This window comes from Chinchilla lanigera, unplaced genomic scaffold, assembly GCF_000276665.1.
Source record: "Chinchilla lanigera isolate Chin_1 unplaced genomic scaffold, ChiLan1.0 scaffold00072, whole genome shotgun sequence".
Lineage (NCBI taxonomy): Eukaryota > Metazoa > Chordata > Mammalia > Rodentia > Chinchillidae > Chinchilla > Chinchilla lanigera.
The window spans coordinates 11,305,847-11,318,612 of record NW_004955473.1 but is presented as its reverse complement, the minus strand read 5'-3'; the positions used below and the strand labels follow the sequence as shown (position 1 = coordinate 11,318,612).

The following is a 12,766-nucleotide window of genomic DNA, read 5'->3' as shown; positions in this document are numbered from 1 at the left end:
AAGGTGCCTTCTAGCTCTAATATTATATTCTACTGATTTCACCTGGATGTTCTATTTACCAAGAGCATATTCTGTTTTAACTCATAGGAAAGCAGAAATTTTCACTCTCCAGGTCTCCCCAGCAGCAGTGCCCGGGGTAATGAGGATTTTAATGTATAAACCTCAAATAAACCACAAAACATAAATGTAAAAGGAACATTTGCCACAGTATTTATTTTGCCCCCACCAACAAAATTCTAAAACTATAAAATCAAATGCTAATGATTTTTTTTAATGGCAGACCATGGGTATTCCCCAGGGATTTCTCTGGAGACACAAATGTGCCAGTGATACTTAGGCATATGATAATTCTTCAAAGAAGAAGTTATAATTTTTTAAATATGAGACAACAATAATTGATACTTATATTTAAATAAATTTTTCCACTAAAATAAATTATGCTTTATTCACAATAAAAATACATGTTTTTCAACACTTCCTGAGTTCCGTGCACTGTTGTAAGAATGTAGTAACCCATTTAATTTCTCCCAACAAAGCTTTGAAGTAGACTTTCTAAATTATTTTATTTTATTTTTATTACTACATATTTGCATTACATAATGTTTACACTCCTTGTGCAGAGCTGGCGTGTGTATATAACACGTCTTCATTCCTTTTGCAGTCCCCTACCCTCCCTTCCCCTCCCTGTCCCTTCCTCCACCTCTTGATCCCCTTCCCATTTGAGAAAGACCTATCTCCCCACTTCCTGTTATCTACATTTATTCCACTCTTCGTTTATAACTTGGGTTTCTTATATAAAGGAGCCATGCAATAGTTAAGCTTCTGTGTCTGACTTATTATTTTAAAAAATCATCTCAATTTACAAATGGGAACACTGAGAAATATGAGGCTAGATAATGTATGCACCTGACATGGGATTCAAATACAAGTACTCTGACTCCACACATTTAACCACAGCACTGCACAATTACCTTATACTCACCCAAGTCTACAGAAAAAGACATTTATCATTAGAGAGCCACCACATACATAATCCCTAAGAGAGAACAACACCACTCCAAAGGGATACAAGGTCCAAATGGTGGCCTGAGTTACTCACTAATTACCTGCCTCCATGCACTCAATTTGGCAAGGCCCAACATTCAAATATTCACCACCACAGAAATGTTTCTATCTTAGAACTCCGTGACTTCTTTTACTACAAATCCTTTGACCTGTGACTTTTGAATCCATGAATGCTAGAGCTCTACCTTGCCTGCTCTTTTGGGTTGATCTATTCCTCCTCCATTCATGTATTTCTCCTTTGGGTTTCATTTGCTAATTATCTACCAGTGTATGAGAATTTTTCATGGTCTCTCTGCAAAACTATTGGGTTGTTCCTTCTTTGGCATGAAGTGGTGCTCTTTGGTATGAAAGAAACAAATCATCACAGGCTAGAGAAAAAATGAATCTGTTATTATATGTCCAGCCCATGATTTTTAAAATTTCTCCCAGATGACTGAGCAAAGATTCAATCCCTTTTATTGCCTTTGGTATTTCAGCAAAATAAGAGAGACTTTAAAAAGAGAAAATTCTAGTGACCTTTTTCTTCATTTTGGTCTGAATGTTATACTGTCACTTAAATTCCAGTTAGAAAGATAAATGTTTCAGCTTAAATTTTCTCACTTATGAGCCATTTACTTTCCCCCTTTTAACCTCCTTCAAAATCCATCATCAACCAGAGCCCAGTCATTTCTCCCACTAACTAGCTTGTCATTTACTGTAGTCCTTAATGCCTGCTGCTTGTACACCACGTACCTTTAAAGTGCCTGCTTTAAGCACTGCCATTTATTCTCCTAGAAATGCATCATTATCTAAAGGAATAAACCTTTGAACCTGTACCTGCAATCAAAAAGCTTGAGTAAATGATGAAGTAAATGAGTCAGAATTACAGTGCATATGGATCAGAATTCATGGACCCCTTAGCTCTTAGCTTATAAATTTATCTTTGGAAGCAATGGCCTGTTTGTAAATTGTATAAGAGGCAAATTGGTCTGAAACCTCCTTCTCCCCACCCCACCATGTACTCAGGTCCAATGGGGCTAAGATAAAGAATACAAAAATGCCTCTTTATAATAAGTACACACAAAAAAATATACTTACTATTGTGCTTTCCATAATACTGAAAATATAGAACTAATCTCAGTCCTTCAAAAGGTGATTGAATAAATGAAGCTTAATGCATTCATGAATTAAATTCCTACACACACCTATTATGCAGAAGATATGTTTATTCTGGTTAAAGTGTGAAGCAATGCAAGTGAATAATAAAGAGCAAATTAGAATTGTGGCTACTTTTGGTGAACAGGAAGAGCTACTCAACCAGGGAGGAGCAGATAGGCAGAATTCCACTGTCTTCATAAAGTTTAAATTATTAAGCTTTCTGGCAAGTACACAGGTATTCTTACATTATTGTTAAATCTTTCTGTGTATCTAAATTATTTACTTTTTCTCAATTATTTGGCTGACTTACTAGGAAATGCCTCTTGAAATATAATAAAATCACTGACAGCATATTTCATTATACTGCTTAGAAACTGTGTGTCAGATGAGAATGATATAAGGTATGAGCATAAATGTCTGTGGGTGAGATCTCAATGTTAAAGACATTCATATTTCAGATTATTAAAAGAGAAGTTACTTGTTTTGGCTTCAAAGGCAGGCTAAGTAGCATTTTAAAAGAGAATTGCAAAACATATTTCCTGATTGCTTTAGCTGGAGACTTAACCTAATGATCACAAGGAAAAATTCAGTTTTAGGATTCTACAGCACTATAAAGCTAGTGCTAATAACCATTTGTATCCAAGCTTATGATATCTATGATCAGCAATTTGGTTGTCACCCTGATCAGGCCTAAACTACGATTATTAAGCAAACATATCATTAGTAGCTACCGTGTATCAGGGATTGTGCTGACTACCAAGAGTGCTACCAAAATCAATTTGTTATGGACTTTGTCCTCAAGAAATGTTCAGCTACCAAGCAGAAGACCAAAATATAGTATCCAACCCACCTTAACGCAATAGAGTAAGCACTATAGCAAAGGTTATTAGCAAAGTCCTCTTAGAGGACAACTAAGGCAGCACTTCTGTAGGAGCAGGAGAAACTTATGAAAGAATCACGGACGACATGAAATTTGCTCTGATCTTATAGGATGACTAAAGTAACTCAGGCAGAAACAAGAGTATAACTGAAGGCCTAAGAAATGAAATAATAAGGCTTACTTTTAGTAACTAATGAGTAGTACAAGGGAACTGGATCATAAAAGAATGCAGCCAAGATCATAAGCACTCTTGATTATCATACATAAGAGTTTGCATTTTGTCATGTAGGTATTAGAGAATTATCAGAGGATTTGAAAGAAGGAAGTAGTATGATCAGGTTTGCATTTTGGAAAGATTGCTGAAGGATAAATACAAGAGAAATTAAGCAAAGAGACCAGTTAGGAGGCAATAGAGTCCAGAAAATAGTCAAGAGAGTTTGATTGAGGGAGGGCAATGGTAGTGAGAATGGAAAGATGAAAGATTAAATCCTACATGTATTTCTATATTACAATAAACAGCATAATGAAGCACTAAAGGAAGAGTAATACTAAACCTTCCAGCTGGGCTGGTCAGCAGTTTACTGGTAAAATGTAGGAGAGCTATGCTTTAGAAAAGGATAAGAAGTTTGGTTTAAATGTGTTTAATTTGATAATATCCATAGGCCCATTCATTAGAAATGTCCATCAGCAAAGCTTGTTTGTAGTTTCCCAAAGTGTACTTTGAATTCAATCTCTTCTCTCTGCCTCCATTGCTGCTACCCTAGCCCAAGCCACAATCATCTGTCCCCTATTAGAACAGCCTCCAAACTAATCTTCTTGCTTCCACTCCAGCCCACTCTACAGTCCATTCTCCATACAATAGTCAGCATAAGTTTTTAAAATTATCATATGCTTCAAAATATTTCAATAGTTTCTAATGATCTGTAGATCAACATTTTACCATCACCTACAGGGCCCTACAGATCTGGTCTCTAAATTGTCTTCCTAAGCTTATTTCCTATTGCTCTCCTTTTGTTCATTTGACTCCAGCCATTTGGGTTTCTTTTCGCTGTACTTTGTGCAAAAAAGCATATTCTCATCTCAGTGAACAGCTTCAGTGACTTAGTGAGGGCCTCACTGAATGGTTGATTGCCACAAACACAATACTTAATTTCCATGGTGATACATCTGGGAATTCCATCCCCCTGGGGTAATTTGGACAGACTCAAGAATACTTCAAGAAAGAAGCAATGCAGCAAGTCCAGAGAAGACCAACTAAATAATTAATCAAACAAGCTTGGATTGGTACCAGGAAATATCATATAAGGACACTTGAAAACATAGTATATGATTATGATTTTTATCATTTCATCTCACTTGTAGTTAAATGTCATCTTAGAATTTTTCTCTAGAGTTATAATTCTTAGGACGTAGCTCTTAACTTGAAGTTCTGGATTCATAGCAACTATTCTTCCATTATATTCTCCAGAAGGACTAGTGCAGAACAAGGACAGAGGAAGCATTTAGTACACATTCTAAGGACCATATGAACTGAGATGAAATATAATGATATCAAATTCAAGAAGATAAAGATAAGATAGACTTGACTTGGTAGAAATAGCAAAAAGTTTTGGTCTGGCCTCAACCTGAGTTTAAAAAAGGACTATTACAAGGAGTGGTGAAATATATGGTGAATATTTAGATTTTAAAAAGCGTTATTACAATAAAAAACACATCGCCCCTAATATCCTTCAAAATGCTCTCCCTTTTTTTTGAATGCACTACATCATTTTTGCCACTTTCAAGCAGTTCTGAATATCCTCATAAAGTTCTGAAAGTCCAAGCTCAGAACTCAGCGCAGCTGCGGGTTCCATCTAGTGGCTGCCAGCTGGGTTCAGAACTACAGAAGGTGTGCTAACAGCTGCAGGCCGAATGAGTCTGGTCTTGGCCACAAAGTACAGGCTCAATGAGATTATACACTACTCCACCAAAAAGCTACTACTGGCTTGCTGGGATAGATCAGCACAGATCAGGATACTGTCTCCACATGTTGTCTAGCGGTGACAGCAGAGACAAACTGGAAAGTGGATTTTCCCCCCACTCTCTCTCTTCTTTTATTGTTGTTGTTGTTTTTGTGCGGGGTGTGTGTTTTTTTCTCCTTCATTGTTTGATCTTGTTTTTATGTGAGTGTGAAAATGGATTCTAGCCTCTTTGTGGTTGTGGTTGTATTCTGTTCTTCTTTTTATCTCTTCCTTCTCTCTTCCCCTTCAGTCTTCTGCACCTGTTTCCCAAAGTTAGCATGATCCGCCTTTATATTCCAGCCTTACTTCTCATCTCTTCCTCTTCTTCCAATTCTCTATTTTTTCCCTAACCCATTTTAATTTTTAACCCCTGAGGGGAAAATGGACATATTAAGGATTTGTACACTGCATAAAATTTTCTGTTTTGTTATGTAGTCACAGATCTACTTCAAATGCTTAAAGGTGATAACTTAATAGTTAGCTCAGTTTGTCATTTTCTAGGATGTGTTTGATGCTATTGTCATTGCTATAGCTAATAGTGACATAATTGTTCTAAACATCTGTTCCTCCTGGTAGTCCAAGACTGAGATTGACTAAGGGTCACAGAAAATACTGTGGCACAGTGCCAAAGAACCAGGGGCATTGCCAAACACGCTGTAATTTCTCATCCCCAACCAATTGAAGAGGTAGGAAATTGTAACGGACTCAAAACCCAAAAATCAGTTGCACCTAAAATATATCTTGGAGAAGTAATTTCCTAAATGTTCTAAATACTTGCAGTATGGCAACCCAGCACAGGCAGTTTACAAGCAACACCCCAGGAATTAAACTAAAAACAGAAAACAAAATGAGAAGACACTTCAACAAGATGCAATCCCAGACATCAATTTCACCAAATGCAAACCCAGGGGGCAATGAGGTGGGACAGTTTGAAAGCTGCCTACCTGGCCTCTCTGAAGTGGTAAGAACAAAGCAACTGAATGAGACTCTAGAAAAAATCAACTCAGAAATAATTCCTCACATAACTGCAGAGAAGGAGTCCACAGTGAAAACTATGCTTAGTGATTCTAGAGCAGAAACAGACAAAAAAAATAGAGGAGCTTAAGAAAATTAAGGAAGTGATGAATGCTCAGCACAGGAAAGAAATGGAATCCATAAGGAAAGAAATGGAATCCATAATGCAGATTCAAGATATCCCTGAGAATAAAAACTTCATTGAAAGTATCTATAACAGATTAAGCCAATATGAGGACAGGATCTCAGAGAAGACAGGCTTCAGATTAGTGATCATGATAAGAAAGACTTCTTAAAAATAGCAAGGGACCATGAGAAACCAATCCAACATCTGCTAGATGAGACAAAGAAGAATAACTTAAGATTTATTAGAGTCAATGAAAAAGCAGGAGATAGCACAAATGATATAAAAAATAAAAACTGTTCAAAGACATCATGGCAGAAAAGTTCCCTGGTAAAGAAAAAAGAATTTAACATGCAGTAAGTGAGGCATATAGAACTCCAATTAGTCACTATCAGAAAAAATGTGCAGCCAGGCATATCATAGTCAAGAGTCCACAAATTCAGCACAAGAATAGAATCTTAAAAACTGTTAGGGAAAAGAAACAAATCACCTATAAAGGAAAGCCCATCAGAATCACAGCTGACTTCTCAGCACAAACTCGCAAATCAAGGAGGAGTTGGAATTAAGCATTTCAGATTCTAAAGAAAATCAGCCTTCAACCCTGATTGATGTACTCTGCAAAACTATCTTTCAGTTTGATGGAGAAATAAGATACTTCTCTGACAAAGAATATATGAGGAAATTTATGACCATCAAACCAGCACTCCAAAATGTGTTGAAGGATACTCTAGAGAGAGATAATAAGGACTACACATCCATGAACCCAAACAGAAGGAATCCACCAGGCAACGCAAACAAACAGAGGGAGGGGAAAAAAACAAGAGGGGGAGCCAATAATAGCAAAATAACATAAGTCAATACACATCAGTTATAACCATCATTGTTAATGGTCTCAATTTGCCAATCAAAAGACACAGATTAGCAGAATGGATCAAGAAGCAAGATCCAACAATATATAGAAGGAACACATTTAATTCAAAAAGAAATTTAGAGACTGAAAGTCAAAGGACAGAAAACAATACTTCATGTGACAGGAACCCAGAAAAAAGCAGGGGTAGCTATTCTATTTGCAGAAAAAGTGAATTTCAAGCCAAGATTGATTAAGAGAGATAAAGAAGGTCACTTCAGCAATGGAAAGAGAGCAATCCAAGAGGAAGGGATAACAATCAAATATATACATGAAACAAATACCAGTGCACCCAACTATATAAAACAAATATTAATGGACATGAAAAATCAAATAAGCACTACAACTAAAGATAATGACAATACAATATACTAGAACATATGGGATACAATGAAAGGAGTCCTAGGAGGGAAGTTTATAACAGTAAATACCCACATCAGGAAAACAGAGCAAGTGCAAATAAATAACTTAATGGTGAACCTCAAACTTCTAGAAAAACTAGAGTAGGTTCAGCCAAAATCTCATATGATGGAAGAAATTATAAAGAACAGAACAGAAATTAATGCATTGGAGAATAAAAAATATAAAGAATCAATGAATCAAAGAGTTGGTACTTTGAAAGATTAAAAAATTGACAAACCCTTATCCAACCTTATCAAAAAAGGAAAGGAAAGACCCAAGTCCATGCAATTAGGAATAAAAAGTGTGAAATCACAATAGAACCTGTAGAAATCCCGAAGATCATCTATATCTACTTTGAAAACTTGTACTTTAATAAGATGGAAAATGCAGAATAAATGTACATATTTCTAGCTACACATGAATTATCAGAGCTGAATCTAGAAGATATAAAAATCCTAAATAAACAAATATGAATCATTGAAATCAAAGATGTAATTCAAAACTTACCAGCAAAGAAAATCCCAGGCCCTGATAGATTTACTGCTGAATTATAAAAGAAATTTAGAGACCTAACACCACTACTTCTCAAATACTTTAAAGAAATTTAAAGGAAAGCAAACATTTTACTTCCAGGAGTGAATTTACTTCCAAATTCACTCGTGAAATCAAACATTACCCTGATACAAAAACCAGAGAAGGGTGCAACTAAGAAAGAGAATTACAAGCCAATCTCCCTAATGAACATAGATGCAAAAATCGTCAATAAGATACTGGCAAACAGAATGCAGGAAATCGTCAAGAAAATTATATACCATGATCAAATGGGATTCATCCCAGGGATGCAGGATGGTTAACACATATGTAAATCAATAAGTGTAATACACCATATTAAGAAAGCCAAGGACAGAAAATCATATGATCATCTCAATAGATGCAAAAAAAGCTTTGGACAAAGTTCAGTACCCATTCATCATAAAAACCCTACAGAAAATTGGAATAAATGGTCTTTAACTCAATCTGATAAAAGCCATTTATGGCAAACCAACAGCCAACATCATACTAAATGGACAAAAACAGAAAGTTTTTCTCTAAAATCAGGAACAGCACAAGAATGTCCACTGTCTCCACTCTTATTCAACATAGTCCTGGAAACTTTAGCCAGAACAATTAGAGAAGATAAAGAAGTGAAAGGAATAAGGATAGGAAGAGAAGTTAAATTATCATTATTTATGGATAACATAATATTCTACATAGAAGGCCCCCAAAATGCCACTCAAAAACTGCTAGATTTAATAAGCAAATTCAGTAGCATAACTGGATACAATGTCAACACTCAAAAATCAATAGCCTTCCTGTACAGAAATAACAAACTCACTGAGAGATAAATTAAGAAAACAGCACCTTTCACAGTACCATCCAAAATATGAAATACCTAGGAATCAATCTAATGAAGGATGTAAAAGATGTCTACACTGAAAACTACAGTACTCCAGAAAAGGAGATCAAAGAGGATATCAGAAAATGGAAGGATACCCCTTTCTTTTGGGTAAGAAGAGTGAATATACTGAAAATGGCCATACTTGCAAACCTATTATACAGATTTAATGCAATTCTGATGAAAATTCCAATAGCATATCTCACAGAATTAGAGAAAACCATTCTAAAATTTATTTGGAACCAGAGGAGACATAGAATAGCAAAGAAAATTCTGAGCAGCAGAGGCAAGGCATGAGGCATGATGATGAATGACTTAAAATTATAGTATAAAGCTACTGTGATAAAAACAGCATGGTACTGGCAAAAACAGACTCAAAGATCAGTGCAACAGATTAGGAGATGCAGGTACAACTGCAGACATCCTCAATCACCTTATCTTTGACAAAGTGCCAAACATATTCACTGGAAGAAAGATAGCCTCTTTAATAAATGATGCTGGAAAAATTGGCACATGCCAAAGATTAAAACTGGACCCATATCTTTCACCATGAACTAAACTAAATTCTAAGTGGATCAAAGATCTAAATATTAAAACAGAAACATTAAATCTGCTGGAAGATATAATAGGTAAAACACTTGAAGACACTGGTGTAGGCAAAGATTTTATGAATAAAATCCCAAACACACAGGAACTATCAAAAAGAATCAACAACTGGAATCTCATCTTATTAAAAGCTTTTGCACAGCAAGAGAAACCACCAACAGAGTGAAAAGACAACCCACAATGTGGGAAAAAGTGTTTTCCAGCTGTTCCTCAAACAAAGGATTAATATAGAGAACATATAAAGAACTAAAAAATATCAGACCTCCCAAATTTAAAGACCCAATCCAAAAACATGCACCTGAGATAAATACACATTTCTTGGATAAAGAAATAAAAACAACAAATATATGAAAAAAATGTTAAACATCACTGGTCATTCGAGAGATGCGAATTAAAACAACACTGAGATTGCATCTCATCCCAGAAAGAATGGCTATTATCAAGAAATCAGCCAATAACAAAGGCTGGAGGGGCTCTGAGGAAAAAGGAACCCTTCCCCACTGTTGGTGGGAGTGTAGACTGGTGCAACCACTCTTGAAATCAGTGTTGAGATTCTTCAAAAAACTGGGAGTGGAGGTCTCATTTAACACAGCTATTTCCCTTCTGGGTATCTTTTCCCCTTCTGGGTATATTTTTAAGCAAATATATACATATTAGTTGAGGTAGTTATACTACTAATTTCTCTTACTTCATTGAAAAGAAAAATTTGTGCTAATATTGTTTGGACAATTAAATGCTAATATCTTGTACTCTGAGTAATTTAAAGATAGCAATATGCAATGTATTAACCATTGTTACTTTCCTGTTATCTTGTTTTGAAATTTTATTTTTTTCTTTTTAAAATTAAAAAAAGTTCTTAAAGTCCTCTTTTGTGAATGTCTTTACAAATTGTGCTTAAAAATACAGTGAATACTTCTGTCAAATGCCATCCAACAGAAAGGCAGGCTCATAAAAGCATTATGTGCAGCGTCATCCACCTTATTCACCAGATTTGGCACCATACCACTTCTGGATCCTCCCAAAAGTAAAAATGACTATGAAAAATGAACACTTTGAATCAGTTTGGGGTGTTGAGGCAGACACAACAATGCAACTAAAGACACCCACGAAAGAGGACTCCACAACTGCTTCACAAAATGGCAACAATGATTATATAAGTGTGTTCAAGGTGAGGGAGAGTATTTTGTGGAGCATTAATGGCAATGTGTCTTTTACTTTAATAAATTTTAATTTAAATATTCACTAGTTTTAAAACATACCTCATACAGTTTTTACAATTCTACTAGAGTGCTTTATCTATATCAAGTGCTCAGTAAATATTTGTTGAAAGGATGGATAAATGACTAAGTATTTTAAGGCAAAATCAGGCAACACTGATAGAAAGTAATGCTCCAATAGCAAGAAGCAGTTTTATTTTATCTCTGTTGTGGTCATATATCTGGGAGTGCCATGTTAGTTTTAGATATTCCAATTTAAGAGAGACATCACAAATTAGACTGAGTCTATGTACAAAAGGTTAAAGTTGTGAAAATTCTAGAAAAATTATCAGTGGAGTTTCACATAATGAAAAGATGAAGAGGGGACAAAATAAAAGCCTTGCAATGCTTGAAGGATCACTGTACAGAAGAACCTGAAGAACTTCTTTGTATAACGCTAGCATATAGTGCTAAAGAATGAGAGTTATGGACAAGAGTCTGCTCAGAATAAGGAAATACTTTATTACAATAATTTATGTGCTATGCTGGAAGGGCTGACTAAAACGATTGTATATTCTGTTGATGTTGTTTTTTGTTGAGGGGGTTGGAGTTGTTTGTTTGTTTGTTTGTTTTGAGACCAGGTCTCACTATGTAGTGCTGGCTGGCCTTGAACATGCTTATATATCCCAGCCTGGCCTCAAACTCACGGCAATCCTCCTGCTTCAGCCTCCCAAGTGCCACGATAACAGGTGTGTGCCACCACACCTGTCTTGATTGTACATTTTTATAATGATTTTTCTTTCAGGCAAGTACAGGAAAAACACATACCAGGATTTTGTATGAAAAGATTTCTTCATTGAGAGAAGATTAAAATGAAGTTTTTCATACTGGATTTTAACCAATTAGTGAGTCCATAAAATAAATTCAGTGAGTCATAACCAGTTTTACTTTTGCAGTACAGAAGATTGAGCCCAAGGTCTTGTCACTAAGCTGCAGCCCCAGGCCTTTCTTATTTTTTATTTTGAGAAAAGGTCTCACTAAATTGCTAAATTCCCTGGGCAGGGTTCAAACTTGTGATCCCCCTACCTTTGCCTCCCAGAGTGCTTGGCTTACAGCAGTGTGCCACCATGCCTGACTATGAGCCGCATTTTTTTAAAGTGAATTAAAATAGAAAATATCCAAGAGCATTGCACAGCAAGAATGCATGTGGTTTTAAGAAACCTGCTTTAGAAACATGTTGACACATGTCTGGATATGTCTCCTCAGTTGCAGTGTAACATGATTTTCTTTCCACAGCTTGCAATCAAAAATGTTTGAAAACTACTGCACTAGGTCCTCTTTCAGTTTTCAAGTTTGGCAGTTCAAAGAACTCTTATCTCTTTGTTGCAGAGATCCAAAATTGCTGTGTATGAGAAAATGTGGTCTTACATGAAATCAGCAGAGCCATCTGTGTTTACCAAAACAACAGCAGATGGGGTGGCCCGAGTGCGGAAGTCCAAGGGGAAGTTTGCCTTCCTGCTGGAGTCGACCATGAATGAGTACATTGAGCAGAGAAAACCGTGTGATACGATGAAAGTTGGTGGAAATCTGGATTCCAAAGGCTATGGTGTGGCAACCCCTAAAGGCTCAGCATTAAGGTGGGTGGAATAATATAACAATATCCATGTTGTTATAGTATTCCACCTACCCTGATGCATTTTGTTGTCATTTTCTTTCTTGTGGATTTTGAGGTAACTTTTAAAAGTTTAAAATCTACAATATTCCATGGAGTTAAATAAGACGGTAAATTATGGTCTCATCTCTTTAATGCATCCATTTTTTTAATGTTCTCTCTCTGTGTTGTCCTCTCTGACTGTTTGTTGCTGTTTTAATTTTACAGTTCAACGGCTTTTTCAATTTAAATGGTAAAAGCCAAGTTATGGTGCCATATGTGACGAATGTTAATTGCATGGATGTGGTGTTCTTGTTACTTTTTTTCTCAAAGACAATTTCCCCATCCC

The 12,766-nt window shown here is 35.9% G+C and overlaps 1 protein-coding gene across 4 annotated transcripts in view; it reads left to right on the top strand.

The window, feature by feature from the left end:
* The window catches only part of Gria3 (glutamate receptor, ionotropic, AMPA 3), a 291,195-nt gene that overhangs the window by 256,224 nt on the left and 22,205 nt on the right, over window positions 1–12,766 (top strand). For all 4 annotated transcript variants that reach the window (XM_005401287.2, XM_005401286.2, XM_005401288.2 and 1 more), the window contains one exon: window positions 12,156–12,403. In XM_005401287.2, coding sequence (XP_005401344.1) covers window positions 12,156–12,403 — 248 coding nt within the window. The remainder of the gene's footprint in view (window positions 1–12,155; window positions 12,404–12,766) is intronic.